This window comes from Oncorhynchus gorbuscha, linkage group LG11 (assembly GCF_021184085.1).
Source record: "Oncorhynchus gorbuscha isolate QuinsamMale2020 ecotype Even-year linkage group LG11, OgorEven_v1.0, whole genome shotgun sequence".
NCBI classification, from domain to species: domain Eukaryota; kingdom Metazoa; phylum Chordata; class Actinopteri; order Salmoniformes; family Salmonidae; genus Oncorhynchus; species Oncorhynchus gorbuscha.
The window spans coordinates 27,324,135-27,342,187 of NC_060183.1; the positions used below are offsets into that span (position 1 = coordinate 27,324,135).

At 41.9% G+C, this 18,053-nt stretch overlaps 1 protein-coding gene across 1 annotated transcript in view; it reads left to right on the forward strand.

Moving 5' to 3' along the window:
• gpam (glycerol-3-phosphate acyltransferase, mitochondrial) overlaps positions 1-18,053 on the forward strand; it is a 41,218-nt gene that overhangs the window by 16,120 nt on the left and 7,045 nt on the right. The window contains exons 8-18 of the mRNA XM_046369201.1: positions 2,261-2,397; positions 2,775-2,874; positions 7,001-7,213; positions 7,405-7,518; positions 10,206-10,291; positions 10,594-10,709; positions 12,910-12,980; positions 13,457-13,721; positions 14,035-14,186; positions 17,318-17,395; positions 17,576-17,713. Of these exons, the coding sequence (XP_046225157.1) occupies positions 2,261-2,397; positions 2,775-2,874; positions 7,001-7,213; positions 7,405-7,518; positions 10,206-10,291; positions 10,594-10,709; positions 12,910-12,980; positions 13,457-13,721; positions 14,035-14,186; positions 17,318-17,395; positions 17,576-17,713 (1,470 nt within the window). The remainder of the gene's footprint in view (positions 1-2,260; positions 2,398-2,774; positions 2,875-7,000; positions 7,214-7,404; positions 7,519-10,205; positions 10,292-10,593; positions 10,710-12,909; positions 12,981-13,456; positions 13,722-14,034; positions 14,187-17,317; positions 17,396-17,575; positions 17,714-18,053) is intronic.

Sequence of the window (18,053 nt, forward strand, 5' to 3'; positions counted from 1 at the left end):
TTTACACTGAACAAAAATATAAACCCAACAATTTAAAATATTTTGCTGAGTTCATATAAGGAAATCCGCCAATTTAAATAAATTCATGAAGGCCCAAATCCATGGATTTCACATGACTGGGCATAGGCCCACCCACTTGGGAGCCAGGCCCAGCCAATCATAATGAGTTTTGCCCCACAAAATAGCTTTTATTACAGACAGTAATACTACTCAGCAGTACTACTCAGTGAAGAAACCGCATGTGGAGGTCCTGGGCTGGCGTGGTCACACGTGAGGCCGGTTGGATGTACTACCGAATTCTCTAAAATGACGAAAGCGGCAACTTGAGACGTGCCATTTGTTTGTGATAAAACTGCACATTTTAGTGGCCTTTTAATGTCCCCAGCACAAGGCGCACCTGTGTAATGATCATGCTGTTTTTTTCAACATCTTGATATGCCACACCTGTCAGGTGGATGGATTATCTCGACAAATGCTAAAATCCTCACAAATGGGGATCTAAACAAATTTTTGCACAAAATTTGAGAAATAAGTTCTTTTATTTCAGCTGATGAACCATGGGACCAACACTTTACATGTTGAGTTTATATTTGTGTGTACGTACACTGCATAAGGAAGGTATTCAAACCGCTTGACTTTTTCCACATTTTGTTACATCACAGCCATTCTAAGATTGATTTAAATTGTTTTTTCCCCCTTGTGAATCTACTCGCAATACCCCATAATGACAAAGCAAAAACAGGTTTTTAGAAATGTTTGCAAATTTAGGAAATTACAAAAACAGTTATCACTTTTTCAGACTCTTTACTCAGTACTTTGTTGAATCGTCTTTGGCAGCGATTACAGCCTTGAGTCTTCTTGGGTATGATGCTAAAATCTTGGCACACCTGTATTTGGAGAGTTTCTCCCTTCTCTGCAGATCCTCTCAAGCGCTCAGTTTGGCTGGAGTGCATCGCTGCACAGCTATTTTCAGGTCTCTAAAGAGATGTTGGGAATGGGCTCTGGCTGGGCCACGAGGACGTTGAGACTTGTCCCGAAGCCACTCCTGCTCTGTCTTGGCTGTGTGTTTAAAGTTGTGGTCCTGTTGGAAGGTGAACCTTTGCCCAAGTCTGAGGTTCTGACTGCTCTGTAGCAGATATTCATCAAGGATCGTTCTGTACTTTGCTCCATCCATCTTTCCCTCGATCCTGGCTAGTCTCCTGAAAAACATCCCCACAGCAAGATGCTGTCACCACCATGCTTCACTGTAGGGATAGTGCCAGGTTTCCTCCAGGCGTGACTCTTGGTTTCATCAGACCAAAGAATTTTGTTTCTCATGGTCTGAGAGTCTACAGGTGCCTGTTGGCATACTCCAGTGACAGGCACGACAGCCCGCTTGAGGGGTGGCTTCCATCTGGCCACTCTACCATCAAGGCCTGATTGGTGGAGTGCTACAGAGATGGTTGTCCTTCTGGAAGGTTCTCCTGTCTCCACAGAGGAACTCTGTCAGTGACCCATAGGTTCTTGGTCACCACCATGACCAAAGCCCTTCTCCCCCGATGGCTCAGTTTGGCTGGGCGGTCAGCTCTAGGAACTCTTGGTGGTTCCAAACTTCTTCCATTTAAGAATGATGGAGGCCACTGTGTTCTTGGGGACCTTCAATGCTGTAGAAATGTTTTGATACCCTTCCCCAGATCTCTGCCTCGACACAATCCTGTCTATGAGCTCTATGGACAATTCCTTCGACATGGCTTGGTATTTGCTCTGACACGCACTGTCAACTGTGGGACCTTATATAGACAGGTGTGTGTGCCCCTTTCCAAATCACGTCCAATCAATTGAATTTACCACAGGTGGACTCCAATCAGGTAGAAACATCTCAAGGATGATCAATGGAAACAGGATGTGCCTGAGCTCAATTTCTAGTCTCATAGTAAAGGGTCTGAAGACCTTTGTAAATAAGATATTTCTGTTTTTTGTTTTTAATAAATGGCCAACATTTCTAGAAACTTGTTTTTTGTTTTGTCAATATAGGGTATTGTGTGTAGATTGAGAAATGTATTTAATCAATTTTAGAATAAGGCTGTAACATAACAAAATGTGGGGAACAGGGAAGGATTCTGAGTACACTGTGTATATATGGTCGAGACCCAGGGTCTGGACTATTGTTATTCCAATGCAGTTCTCTATTGAATAACATGATCCATTTTATGGGTGAACCCCATGCCCTTTTAACCATGGCCTAAATTGTTGTTGTTTTTTTGTTGTCTGTGTTTTGCAGTACAACGCTCCCCTTGTCTTCCTGCCCGTGCACAAGTCTCACATCGACTACCTGCTCATCACCTTTATCCTCTTCTGCCACAACATCAAGGCCCCCCACATCGCCGCCGGCAATAACCTCAACATCCCCATATTCAGGTGAGCCTTCAACTGGAAGAAGACCCATCTAGATGCTGATCTAGATCAGTTTTGCTGATCTTGGTCCGCCCTTCGCCTAATGATTTTGGAAAGGTAAGTTGGTCCTAAATCTGTGCCTAACTGCCTAGCACTACCTGGTCGAAGCTGATCTCAGGTCTGATAATGGATGAGGTTAGAATCTAGGTAGAAGAAACTGAACCTAGATCTGCACTTGGAAGAAAATGCATTTCAAATCACCTGTGCAATGTGAAAGTTATTGAGCTAGCCTAGCCATTAAAGTTGTTTGAAATATGCCATCCAGATGCAGGAATTGTTTAGTTTTCTTATTAGACTGTATCATTTCAGTGAATGACTGGGCTTGCTTATTTTTTTTTCAGCACATTGATACGTAAACTGGGAGGATTCTTCATTCGGCGAAAACTCGACGAGACGCCAGACGGAAAGAAGGATGTCTTGTACAGATCTCTATTATATGTAGTAAGTCTACAGAGGATAATGGTATCCCCTTTACGGTACTTATTAGCCTGACAGAGCACTATGTGTATCTGTCCATGAGAGAAAAGGAATGTGTGCGTGTGTCCATCTGCCTTAGTGTAAAGTGCCTCTGGGTCTCTGCTAATGGCTTTAGTCTATTACACCATGTTTTGGTGAAATGTGGATATGTAACAGTATAGCTTCCGTCCCTCTCCTCACCCCAACCTGGGCTCGAACCAGGGACCCTCTGTACACATCAACCACAGTCACTCACGAAGCATCTTTACCCATCGCTCCACAGAAGCCCTTGCAGAACAACTACTTCTAGGTCTGAGTGACTTTCAGACGTCACCGACTGAAACACTATTAGCGCACACCACCGCTAACTAGCTAGCCATTTCACACCGGCCACACTGGCTAAACTGGCACTAGCTGTGTCTCCCTTGTGACATTGAGGTATTTATTTTAACAAACCTAACGCAATCGTAGCGCAGCCGTACAGCGCTGTCAAGTGGGTGTGTCGGAAATATTTCTGCTATTATCACAGCGGGAATCATGTGCGCAAAAGCTGGCAGTGACGCGAAAGGGCTGGTTTTTGATGCATTAATAAATTAATTGTAGGTGTGAAGGGCTTGACCACTCACTGGCCAATAAATATTCTCAGAGGCTAAATACTGCATGCGATTTTTGTCTCAAGTTTGTGTAGGTTATTGAGGGTCTTTGTTATCATCAACTCTAATTTGACTGGGGAGCAAGGAATGTTCTCGACCTAGGACATTGTGGGTTGATACTGTTTATTAAATGGCATAGAGTGAAAAGCATCCAGATTTGCTTAATATGGTTGGCGTGTTTGCAGTCCACAATGTTCTAGTTGGCTTCAACATGTAGTAGGGCTGGGCCATATGGCCTAAAAATCATCTCCATTTACGGTATGTATCGGTAAAAAAAAAAGAGCATTGTTTCACAATTTTAAAGATCAATACACTGCATTTCAAACATCCAGGAATAATACAATAAATTGTGAAAGTATACCTAGGCTAATGATAAGCCTTCCACAGCTATAAGACCCACTAATAATTTTATTATTTTATGAAAGGTAGTTTAGCTTTTTTGCAATAGTCACTGATTTTGGCTTTCAAGTCTATGAAAATACTATTTTTGTTACAAATTTAACCAGAACCATGCACAATGCACCTCTACTAACAATGACAAACTTCTTGTAGCAGGTATTATAGAAAATGAACACGGGTCTCCCAACCACAAGCCCCACATGCTAGTGAGTAGCCAGCTAATATTTATATTTGAAGTCCCTCCAACTTGGATTTATTTGCTTTGCTAACAAGGTAGAACAGTTGAACTGTTAGGAATACACCCTCCTGTCTGTCTCCAACTGTTGGACAACCCAGCCTGTTATACTTATTTCAATATTGTAATCAAGTGGCCTCCCAGGATAAGGAGATACATATTTCTCAGAATGATAATGATTTACCAAATTCTTATGAATGTGTAATTTTTTTTTTTTGTGCTTATTTCACATTTTTTGTAAACCAGACGAGACGGCTAGCACAAGTCTGTGGCAAAAATCTGGATTTTTATGATAAGGGCATTTGGAACATCGAGCTAAAAGATACATTCAAATGTATCAAATTAATTCAATACATCGCCCAGCCCTAACATGTAAGCTTAAATAGCTTTTACGTATCACAGTGACACTTCTCCAGAGCTTTTATTTATTTATTTTTAATATTAGGCTCCTATAAATTGTATGTGCGAGTCACAAGATAAATTTGCATTTGATATGGCTATATAGGACTGAATAATTTTAAATATCTTGGCGGATCTTGTCTTTGGTCATTGGAAGAGACATGCTCTTTAAAAATGGGGATGGATACATGAACATGTGAAACGAAGTATGGAGGTACTGTACCAGTTATGTTTGGACACATAATCATTCCAGGGTTTTTCTTTATTTTTTACTATTTTCTACATTGTAGAATAATAGTGAAAACATCAAAACTATGAAATAACACATGGAATCATGTAGCAACCAAAAGTGTTTAAAAAATATATATATATTTATATTTGAGAATATTCTAAGTAGCCACCCTTTGCCTTAATGACAGCTTTGCACACTCTTGGCATTCTCTCAACCAGCTTCATGAGGTAGTCACATGGAATGCATTTCAATTAACAGGTGTGCCTAAAGTTAATTTGTATAATTTATTTCCTTAATGCGTTAGAGCCAATCAGTTGTGTTGTCACAGGGTAGGGGTGGTATACAGAAGATGGCCCTATTTGATAAAAGACCAAGTCCATATTATGGCAACAGCTCAACTAAGCAAAGAGAAATGACAGTCCATTACTTTAAGACATGAAGGTCAGTCAATGTGGAAAATGTCAAGAACGTTTAAAGTTTCTACAAGTGAAGTTGCAAAAACCATCAAGGGCTATAATGAAACTAACTCTCAAGAGGACCGCCACAGGAAAGGAAGACCCAGAGTTACCTCTGATGCAGAGGTTCATTAGAGTTGCCAGCCTCAGAAATTGCAGCTCAAATAAATGTTTCACGGAGTTCAAGTAACAGACACATCTCAACATCAACTGTTCAGAGGAGACTGTGTGAATCAGGCCTTTGCTGAAAAGAATTGCTCGAATTGTTGAAAAGAAACTACCAAACAGGATACCAATAAGAAGAGACTTGCTTGGGCCAAAGAAGCACGATCAATGGACATTAGACCGGTGGAAATCTGTCCTTTGGTCTGATGAATCCAAATTTGCTATTTTTGGTTCCAAACACTGTGTCTTTGAGACACAGATTGGGTGAATGGATGATCTCTGCATGTGTGGTTCTCACCGTGAAGCATGGAGGAGGTGGTGTGATGGTGTGGGCCCACTTAACCAGCATGGCTACCACAGCATTCTACAGCGATATGCTATCCCATCTGGTTTGCGCTTAGTGGGGATACAATTCGTTTTTTCAACAGGACAATGACCCGAAACACACCTCCAGGCTGTGTAAGGGCTATTTGACCAAGAAGGAGAGTGATGGAGTGCTGCATAAGATGACCTGGCCTCTACAATCACCTGACATCAACCCAATTGAGATGGTTTGGGATGAGTTGGACTGCAGAGCGAAGGAAAAGCAGCCAACAAGTGCTCAGCATGTGTGGGAACTCCTTCATGAAAAACATTCCTCATGAAGCTGGTTGAGTGTGCAAAGCTGTCAGGGCAAAGGGTGGCTACTTTGAAGAATCTCAAATATAAAATTAATTTGTATTTGTTTTTTTTGGGGGGGGGTTATTATATGATTCCAAATGTGTTATTTCATAGTTTTGTCTTCACTATTGTTCTACAATATATTTTTAAAAAAAATAACAACCCTTGAATGAGCAGGCGTGTCCAAACTTATGACTGGTACTGTATGAGTTATGCAAAAGCATGAGGGCAAAAGCGTCCATAGGCTACTTGGCTAATGCAGGGTCATCATTTTTAAAAGACACACCAACACATTGCTGTTGAATCAGACTTTGTTACAGTAAGGTAGTTTGAGGGCTTGGTTTTTATCTAATGACCCAGGAGGAAGCAATTGGGCAGGGAAAATAACTGACTAAATACAAGGGCCACTGGCATCATTGCATCTCTTGTTTCGTGATGGGGTCTATTTCCCAGCTCTGTCAAATGTCACGGGACTATTTAAAGCCAAAGCATCGATTCCCCTAAAGCCTTTACTGTCCCGAAGCTGTAGACCAGTTGGAACACACTGCATTTATTACAGAATGGGGACAAAAGCTCACGTACACCATAACTGTGGTCGGTTAACCGCAGTAGGGGGCTGTTGCATCTCTTGCTTTTGCCTCTGTGTTATAGGGACCACCTGCTGTGTGCCGACGAGTGGTGGCTACTTGCACCAATTCAACACACAGAATCGTCAGAATTAACAAATGTCAGCTGGTATTCTGGTCAGATGCACTAGGTTGCACTTGGCTGTCCATTGTTCTGGTGTGTGTTGTGCACCAGGGAGTAGAAATGGGCAATTTAGTTCTAGATGAGTAGATGAAACCCATGTAAGCATGTCTCCAAAAACAGCTAATTTATCATATTGCTAATCTATTCCCCCCCTTCCCCCTAGTACACAGAGGAGTTGCTGAGGCAGCAGCAGTTCCTGGAGGTCTTCCTGGAGGGCACGCGCTCTCGCAGCGGCAAGCCCTCCCCGGCACGCGCCGGCATGCTCTCCATCGTCGTGGACGCCCTGTGCAACGGCGTCATCCCCGAAGTGATGGTGGTGCCCGTGGGCATCTCCTATGACCGCATCCTCGAGGGCAACTACAACAGTGAGCAGCTGGTACGGACGTGTGTTTGTGGGCGGGGCAGGCAAAGGAGTAGGTGTGTGTGATGGGTTCTGTGTGTTGGATTTGTGTTATGTTTTGTAGTTGGGGGAATATCTCTGAATACCTCCCTAAATGTGTATGTATTTGCTATAAGTATATAACCATAGAGCTATGTGTGAATTATATTTCTGTCTACAACCCTCAGGGGAAGCCGAAGAAGAATGAGAGTCTGTGGGGTGTCGCGTGCGGAGTGTTACGGATGCTGCGGAAGAACTATGGCTGTGTGAGAGTGGACTTCACCCAGCCGTTCTCTCTGAAAGTGAGGACTGAGAGCGAGACCTTAACACAAGCCCCCTCCGTGAAGCTCCTATGTTAACTGGACGTTTGAAAATGTCAACTAGCCTACTCCCTCTTTTAACCTACCAAGAGTCAACTAACTCCCATTGTAAAGTACACCAGAGTCGTGTTAAGGGCACGATATAGAAAACTATAATTAGCGTTTGTTAGTGGATAAGTCCAGGTAGTCCCTACCTGTTTCAGTCCGTCGTCTTTCGTGGGGTGCCTAATGAACACGTCCCAGTCTTATCCGCTCACAGAGGAGATGAAATTCGTTTGAAATACTTCCTAAAGAAAGTGATTGTGTAAGTGGGGTAGATTTGTGGAAAGGTTGTTGAAACACTGTGGGTGAAATTTGTCACGAGTACTAGACCCGGTTTCCTAAAGCATCTTAAGGCTAAATTCATTGTTAGAACCTTCATAGGAGCATTTTATAAATCTCCAAGCTGTTGCTCAAAACCATTGCTACTTAAGTTGCGCTGGAAACTGCTTATTCACCTACTTCCTCAGACCACTCGTAGAACAGCTAAGTACAGCATTAGATCCCCCCCCCCCTCCATGGCACTTTACACAGAAGATCTCCACTAAACATGGAATCAAGATGTTTATCTGTCTCTGAACGCTGATAACTTCAGAATGAAATTGACTACAAATAAAATAACCAATGCTTTTGCAATTGTTTCAAATGAGGGAAGGCTTGAAAGATGCTTCAAGTGCAAACCGAGATGACTGCATTTAATAGATAAATACAAGTATTGGCTATTTAGACCTATATATTTAAATCATATTGAAATAATACAGTTCATGTTCTGCACGGTGTACAAAACATTAGGAACAACTGCTATTTCCATGATCGCTTGTTAAGACCGACATCGATGGACTGGGACATGGATTGTTTGTGTCATTCAGAGGGTGAATGGGCAAAACAAAAGATTAAAGTGCCTTTGAACTGGGTAATGTAGTAGGTGCCAGGCGCACAGGTTTGAATGTGTCAAGAACTGCAATGCTGGCGGGATTTTCACGCTCAACATTTTCCTGTGCATCAAGAATTGGCCACCACCCATTCTTGATACTGTAAGTGTATTTTGCTTATTGTAGGCTACGGTGTAATTTTTCCTTCAATACATTTGTGTGCAATGATGTGCCACGTCTGTGATTTTAGTGCGTTATTATAGCCAAGGGTTAGTGTTAGAATTACCTGCCTTAATATTTGCAGCCATATACAGTGCCTTCAGAATGTATTCATACCGCTTCATTCATTCCACATTTTGTTAGTCTGATTTTCCCTCACCCATCTACATACAATTCCCCATAATGACAGTGCAATTTTTGGGGGGGACATCTCCGGGACGCTGGCCTAGAAGGGGACAAGTATATTCGTGTCTAGTTCTGTTGACGTTGAGATGGGTGTTTTGTGGGTACTATTTAATGAAGTTGCCAGTTGAGGACTTATAAGGTGTCTGGTTCTCAAACTTGTCCTCTTGCTCAGTTGTGCACCGGGGGCTCCCACTCTTTCTATTTTGGTTAGGGCCAGTTTGTGCTGTTCTCTGAAGGGAGTAGGACACAGTATTGTCCCAGATCTTCAGTTTGTTGGCAATTTCTCACATGAAATAGAAATAATTTATTAACAAGAATTGACTGAGTTTCAGAAGAAAGTTCTTTGTTTCGGGCCATTTTGAGCCTGTAATTGAACCCACAAATGCTGACGCTCCAGATACTCAACTAGTCTAAACAAAGCCTGTTTTATTGCTTCTTTAATCAGGACAACAGTTTTCAGCTGTGCTAACATAATTGCAAAAGGGTTTTCTAATGATCAATTCGCCTTTTAAAATGAAAAACTTGGATTAGCTAATACAACGTGCTGTTGGAACACATGAGTGATGGTTGCTGATAATGGGCCTCAGTACGCCTATGTAGATATTTCATAAAACAATCTACCGTTTCCAACTGCAATAGTCATTTACAACATTAACAATGTCTACACTCTTTCTGTTCAATTTGAGGTTATTTTAATGGACAAAAGCAACAGACAAATCTTTCAAAAACCAGGACATTTCTAAGTGACCCCAAACTTTTGAATGGTATTGTATGTAAATGAAAAACAGAAATGTCTCATTTTCAATAAATGTGCAAACAATTGTAAAAACATGTTTTCACTGTCATTATGGGGTATTGTGTGTAGATGGCTGAATGGGGAAAAGTATCTCCTTTTGTATTCATGCTGTAACAAAACAAGATGGATTAGGTCGAGGGGTATGAATAGGTTCTGAAGGCACTGTAGGTCATTTCTCTCCCGTCAGTATTGTGAAGTAACGACGCAGTTAGGGAACGTTCTCTCCGTGGGCTTTTGGGAAATGCACGTTACATCTTCAACCGTTGTAGGAATGACTCATCGTCCAAACACTCGTTAGCCTAAGTTCCATTGCTATTTTATCATCGGAAATGTTAATGTGTGTTACAAACAGGTGAATATTTAACAAGGAGTTGTTCAATAGTCAACTGTTGTTCAATAGTCAACTGTTGTTCAATAGTCAACTGTTGTTCAATAGTCAACTGTTGTTCAAGGGTCGTCACGCCTTCACCTTTTTCAATGGATTTGCAATCTGTTTATTTTGCTCACTGCCAATTACTCATGCGAGACGTCGCCCTATCTTTTTGTGTGTCCTTAAGGAGTACCTGGACACGCAAAGAAGTCGGCATATTCCTCCCACCCTCTCCCTGGAACAGACCTTGGTGCCCACCATCATCGATGCACAGTATGTATACATACACACTGTCTTTTGGACCAGGCCTATGTGATTCCATTGGATTGAAATGAACTTTATTCCCAAGTGGGAAGTAAATATGTTCAACGGCTCACATACCGCCACATCATAAAACATTTAACATGCACATTATGGACATAGTGCTGATTCCATGTATTTTTTTTACCAAGTCTTATTCTGTTTTCAAGTGAAACACAATACCTTGCTCTTGTTAAAGCTTTAAGAATTGATTTGTGTGTGTGCTGATTTGTATTTATTTTTTCCCCACCCCCTCCCTTTGTGTGTTGGTTCAGGCCGGATCAGGCCCAGTTTGAGGGCGAGCAGGAGGAGCAGCCCAACTCCAGGGACCTGTCGGACGAACCCTGGAGAAGACAGGTCATCGCCAACCTGGCCAAGCACGTACTCTTCAGTAAGTAACGATAACACCCCCTCTCATAGGCCTTAGTCCTATGTTGGTCTTGTGTGGCTCAGTCGGTAAGAGCAAGGTGCTAGCAACCCCACGGTGGCAGTTTCAATTCCTGGAGGGATCACAAACGCATTAAAAAATATATGTATATATGCACTTTATTATAGTCCAAACGGAGTCATTTTTTGAAACCAGTCTCCACATGCACCGTCAGTGGAGCCACCAACGAAAAGTGTAAGCAAATGATGGTTCAAATGCATCCCATGGCATTTTCAGATACAGATAATTGGTTTAGAGTAGCACACCCTTCAGCCCACGACTTTGTCTAGCGTACGGGCATTTTCTTCATCCAATTTATTTTATTAACATAACACATGTTCTTATGTACCTGTAAATGTGTGCATTTGTAGAAAGTATATAAAAAAAAGAAAGTCATGTAATATCCACTTATCTAGTCCCCCTCACATTTGTTCTCTTGTTATCTGCTTACTGCACATTGACTTTCCTTATCACTCCTCTCACCAAGAGCACCCCCTTTTTTTACTAAACAAATCCTATACTGAAGGATATGACCTTAGAACTTCATTTTTCATGATCCCCGACAACAATCTGCTTTGTGCTGTGGTCTGAAAACAAACCGGTTCTCCCTAGCTTCATTCAGGGGCATTCTCCTCAGCTAGTCCTATTCGTGTCAGCCAATCAGCTGCTACGGAGCCATATGGCATGTTGTTCTCAGCCAATCCCAGCGAGGGGAGTATAGAGGATCTGGTCAGGGGTGGAATTGCAGTATCAGTGGCTGCAGTTGTAAATGTTTTACACCCAGGCTGACATTAAACCCAAGATTAGGCACTGAAGACACCCTCTCTGTGGTCAGATTGTACTGTATTATTTAAATGATGCCTTTTGTAAACCCACACACTCTCTTGCTCTTTCTCTCTTGCGTCTAGTTCTCTCTCTTTCTTTCTCTTTCTCTCTCTCTCTTTCTCTCTTTTCTCTCTTTCTCTTTCTCTCTCTCTCTCTTTCTCTTTCTCTCTCTCTCTCTTTCTCTCTTTCTCTCTCTCTCTTTCTCTCTTTCTCTCTTTCTCTCTTTCTCTCTTTCTCTCTTTCTCTCTTTCTCTCTTTCTCTCTTTCTCTCTTTCTCTCTTTCTCTCTCTTTCTCTCTCTTTCTCTCTCTTTCTCTCTCTTTCTCTCTTTCTCTCTTTCTTCTCTCTCTCTCTTTCTCTCTCTTTTTCTCTCTTCTCTCTCTTTTTCTCTCTTCTCTCTCTTTCTCTTTTTCTCTCTTCTCTTCTCTCTTTCTCTCTCTCTCTTTCTCTCTCTCTCTTTCTCTCTCTCTCTTTCTTCTCTCTTTCTCTCTCTTTCTTTCTCTCTCTTTCTTTCTCTCTCTTTCTCTCTCTTTCTCTCTCTCTTCTTTCTCTCTCTCTCTCTCTCTCTTTCTTTCTTTCTTTCTCTCTCTCTTTCTCTCTCTTTCTTTCTCTCTCTTTCTTTCTCTCTCTCTCTTTCTCTCTCTCTCTTTCTCTCTCTCTCTTTCTCTCTCTCTCTTTCTCTCTCTCTCTTTCTCTCTCTCTCTCTTTCTCTCTCTTTCTCTTTCTCTCTCTTTCTCTCTCTTTCTTTCTCTCTCTTTCTTTCTCTCTTTCTCTCTCTCTCTTTCTCTCTCTCTCTTTCTCTCTCTCTCTTTCTCTCTCTCTCTTTCTCTCTCTCTCTTTCTTTCTCTCTCTTTCTCTCTCTCTCTTTCTCTCTCTCCCTCTCTTTCTCTCTCTCTTTCTCATGTTCAGCCTATTCCCAGTCTTATCTTGCACCCCTTTTTTGTGTCCCTTTTTGTTAGAACAATATAGAAATTACAAACCCTAGGCAAATTCTAACACATTTTCCACCTTTTTATAGAGCTTAGTTGAGAGTTCAAAAGGACAAATTTCACAAGGGCCCGTATTCGGTGTCTCAGAGTAGGAGTACTGTTCTAAGGTCAGGTCCCCCATGTCCATGAAATTGTGTTCATTATGATCTAAAAGGCCAGGCTGATCCTAGATTAACACCCCTACTCTGAGACGCTTTAGGAATACAGGCCCTGACCTGTCTTAGCTCCAGCTGACACATGTTATTTAGAGAGAGTCGCTCACTGTTTACTGTCCTTTCTCTCGGTCATCCATCTGGGCTTCCTGACTGTGACCCTAGTCGGATAACATGTCATCTGTTTCCCCTCCCACAGCGGCTAACAAGTCCTCAGCGGTCATGTCCACCCACATTGTAGCTTGTCTGCTCCTTTACAGACACAGACAGGTAAGCAGCCCTACTTTTCACAGGAATAAGATCCAACGGTCACGTTTTGGTTCAAGGCCTTGCATTAAAGTGATTGATCCCCATTCACGGTTTGATGCGCTTAACGCTAAACTCCCTGCTAACCGACGTCAACAACAATAATTTGAATCTGCCTTGACTGCTGTTTATTGGCTCTTCCCAATTTGAGGCCCTTGAGTCATAACCCACATCGAGATGAGCCAATCATTGCAGGTTTTAATTTAGTCTTTGTTGATTTATGTAAAAAAGGAATTACTCCTAGCTGGGTATGATAATGTCATAATGTGGATTTTACCCTTTTTAAATTGTCAATACAATTGCACATTGCTACTCAAAGTATACTTGGTATTAGTGCTTAATTATCCTCAGTTTGAATGAACATTTGGAAGTATTTTATGAATAAACATTGTGGAAGTATTATTTTTCACCACGTCTGTGTGTCTCCCCTTTTGCTCCAGGGGGTTGCACTGTCTAAGCTGGTGGAGGACTTCTTCAACATGAAGGAGGAGATCCTGTCACGGGACTTTGACCTGGGCTTCTCCGGCAACTCCGAAGACGTGGTCATGCACGCTCTCCACCTCCTGGACAACTGTGTGCACGTGACCAGCACCAACCGCAACACGGAGTTCACCATCGCCCCGAGCAAAACGGTGCCGGCGCTGTTCGAGCTCAACTTCTACAGCAACGGCCTCTTCCATGTCTTTATCTCAGACGCCATCATAGGTACTGACACCGCCGCTGTGTTTTGACATGGGGAAACCTATTGAGTGAAATAAAGTACACCAATTCATCCGTTTTTCCCAATTGTGTGTTGCAGCCAAGTCCCTATTGGATTCTGTTCGGATTTCTTTTCTCTTTTTTTTTTTTTTTTTGTAGAAATTTTTGCAGACATGACTTTAATATATTGAATTTCCTCCACTAATGTACATTTATTTTCATCAATGTCTCAACTTCGGTTTAATTTTGTCATCTCACCATCCGCTCTGTCTATCCTTTTTTTGTTGTAATTAAAATTTAAAAAATGTTGCCCTCTCAGCATGCAGTGCTCTGGCATTGCTACGGGAACAGGCGGCATCTGAGGTGGAGGGGGAGCAGGGCGGGCCCAGCATCCTCCTCAGTCAGGAGAGACTGATCCGGAAGGCCGCTGGCCTCTCCCACTTCCTCACCAATGAAGTGGCGGTTGCACCGGTCAGTCACTTCTTCCACCCCCCCCCAGTCATTTAGCAGACGCGTGCACTTAACAACCTTGTAACATTCTTGCGCATGTTACTTTACGCACACAACTTCTTGAACAGCCACTCTGTTTTAGTTATTCTCTCACAATGTTGTTCAAAATGTGTACATAAGAAAATTACACCCCAAAACTATTTTGGTATTTGTTTCATTAGTCCACTGTTGATATAGTCACAATGTTTTGAATTTCAGCGATCAACTTTTCAAGAAATATAACTTGTATGTCTTAACTTGATTGCTGACAGGCAAGCCATTTTGGGACTATATCAACAATGGACTAACGAAACAAATTCAACGTTTTCCTTTAAGTGCTAAATGGAACAGATGAGACTGCTTATGCAGTATTTCTGTTCTGTCAAACCAGTGTTTTCTACCATTTTGATATAACTGATACAACTGCACCATCTAGCGGGGAAGATAAAGCACTGTTTCCTTGATTCAGGAGTAGGCTTTGGTGGTATACCTGGGTATTTGGAAATGGCCACAGGATTGTTTTGCAATACCATCAAAACCATTTATTTTAAAATATTTTTTCAAATAAAATGTGAAATATTTGTAGCTACTTTAAGTTAATACCTGTAGTCAACTTGTGTAATACCTTAGGAGATAAAGCAGATTGCATTCTTCATTTCACCTGTCACATTAGTTTACATTATGAAGCTTCATGTAGTTCCCCAGGACAGTTGAGCCAGTCAAGTGTTTGTTTGTAAATGGCACAATGGGATAAAGAGGGAGCTGGTATTTGGTTTAACTTGCTTGTAAGCTAAGTAAGTGGCTGAATTAATAAGGAGACGGCACATCCTATAGTGTTAGCTTTCTGCTGTGTTTGAGAAGTCAAAGCTCTTTGCACGAGTTATCTGTACAGCTGCCACTGCTATTTTGATTTCCTTGCGTTTTCTCTCTCATCTCTGTTCTCGGCCCTTCTCCAAGCAGAGCAGGTTGGCCCATTGCCCTAGCGACTCAGTCTCTGCACAGACAGCGTGAACACATGCTGGTGCGGTTTTTCTGTCAGACAAGCATATGTCAACTTTGTTAATTTGCACAATGTCTCTCTTTCACGTTCGCTTGTAAAAGTCCAAACTCAACAAAAATGTGTCCCTGTGCCCAAGAACGCCAAGGTAACCTGTCTATATGACTATTGCTCGGATAGCACTCACATCTGTAACCATGAAATGCTTTTGAAAGACTCTCCCTCTGGAGGCTGAAAATATAGATCAACACTTGGGTGAGCTGTTGAAGTCATGGAAATAGAATGATAGTGGACACTTAAAAAAGCCAGAGGAGTTATTGTGACAGGGTAGGGACCAAAGTGTTGGGCAGTGTTTCCTATGGGACCCTATAATCTTTGGCTACATTAAGTGTTTTTCTCTGAGCTACTTTATGTAGCTAACATAGTCCATGCTTCATATTTTCCTATTTGATTCAGATGATTGTGTTGCACAAACAACATGCTGATTTAGGCCTACACCATCTCTGGTATCAGGCTGTATTGGCTAGCTATGTTTACTCAGACTCAGTACATTTACTACCTAGCCAGCAAACTAGCAATTAGCATTAGCAGCTAAAACAATTTATTTTAGCCACAACTTGCTAAGATCTTACTGTTTGCGGACTGCAAGATACACAAACTAATAGTGTCATTGTAGAACGCTTGTGGATTTATATTAAGACGCAGTGGAAATCCGCATCGTTATCATCAACATCTTGATGCATGTGCTGCATTGACCATGCAGACTGAACGCAAGTGGTCTCGTGGTTGAGCAACAACTGTGCTCCTTGAGTGACGGGGTGGGGCTTGGTCTGTGTGGAAAGTGGCAATGCGAGGGCGGGAGAGGAGAGGGATGACTCAAGTACCGGAGTAAACTAATACAAATGGATGCTACACACAACAGAGTAGCGTATCACATTTAACAAACCAAACATTGAAATACTGGTGTAGAAGGTAAAGTAAAAACCCAAACTGGTCCATGCATCAATACCGGTGTATATAGTATACTCCTACCTACAGGGACTTCAGAAAGTATTCACACCCTTTTACTTTTTCCCAATGTCGGCACTAAAGTAATACTGCAAAACATGGCATAGCTTAACTTTTTATCCTGAATACAAAGTTTTATGTTTGGGTAAATCCAATAGAACACATTACTGAGTACCACTCTCCATATTTTCAAGCCTAGTGGTGGCTGCGTCACGTTATGGTATGCTTGTAATCGAAAAGGTCTGGGGAGTTTTTCAGGACAAAAATGGAGCTAAGCACAGGCAAAATCCTGGAGGAAAACCTGGTTGTCTGCTTTCCACCAGGCACTGGGAGATGAATTCACCTTACAGCAGGATAACAACCTAAAACAAGGACGAATCTACACTATGGTTACTTAACCAAGATGACAGTGAATGTTGCTGAGTTACTTTTGACTTCAATCTACTTAAATTGATGGCAAGACCTAAAAAATGGCTGTCTAGCAATGATCAACAGCCAATTTGACAGCGCTTGAAGAATTTTGAAAATAATGATTGGCAAATGTGGCACAATCCAGGTGTGAAAAGCGCATGATGACTTAGCCAGAAAGACTCACAGCTGTAATTGCTGCCAAAGCTAGTAATACAACGCGTTTACTCAGGGGTGCGGTTACTTATGTAAATGAGATTTCTGTATTTCATGTTCAATACATTTGCAAAAAATGTCTAAAAACATGTTTTAAATTTGTCATTATAGGGTTTTGTGTGTAGTTTGGTGAGGGGAATAAGCATGTCTTAAATCAATTTTGAAAATGGGCTGTAAACCACGAATAAGTCGAGGGGTATGAATACTTGTGTAACTTTGAGCTGAATTTGCCTGTCTTTTGCCATTATCTTCATTTTTGCTCATTAGCATATTTAGCTAGCAGTCTCTGGAAATTCTCTAAAATGGGTTCAATGGGCTTTTTTTTCCATTTCTAGCTCCCCTTGTGTACTAAGACGGTAATACTGTAAATCCCAGAATGAGGACGATATGAAAATCTGGATACACCCTAGTCACTAGAGCAGAAAGGGAAAATATCTGTATTGTGTGTCTCTCTCTCGATAGTGACCTTTTGTCTCCTCTCCAGCCCTGTCAGACCATCTATCAGGTGTTCCACGATGCTGTCAGCCGTTTGATCCAGTATGGAGTTCTGTATGTGGCAGAGGTGAGTTTTACATGACAAGGAATGCTGACCGGCTGCAAAAATGCCAAAAACAAGGTCTTCAGGCTCAAATGAAATCTTGATTTGAAAATGCTTATATTTAACTGAATTTTCTAGCAAATGTTCTGAACCGTGTGTGCAAGCACGTTTTGTGTTATTGTGTGTGTCCGTGTGTTCATCCAGGAGGACCAGGAGGAGCTGACCCCCAGCCCCACCGAGGAGCCATGGCCGAAGAAGTTCCCTGAGCCCCTGTCGTGGAGGAGTGATGAGGAGGACGAGGACAGCGACTTTGCAGAGGAGCAGAGGGACCGCTACCTCAAAGTAAGCCAGCCACACTGACCTTTGGAAAACAATCACCACAGACAGTTAGCTTGGATGTCCAAAATGACACTTTTTTTTTTTTTTCTCCCCCCCCCCCCCCCCCCTCCTATCCTATGTAGTTCAATCAAAGGTAGTACAATAGATTAACGGGTAACTGACCAAATAAAGGATATACCAATATAAGTTTCTTATTAGGATGTTGGATCACCATAACCTGCCAGAACAGCTTCAGTGCACCTTGGCATAAATTCTACAAGTATCTGGAACTCTATTGGATGGATGCAACTCCTCCATTCTTCCAAGATAAAGTCCATAATTTGGTGTATTCTTGATGGTGGTG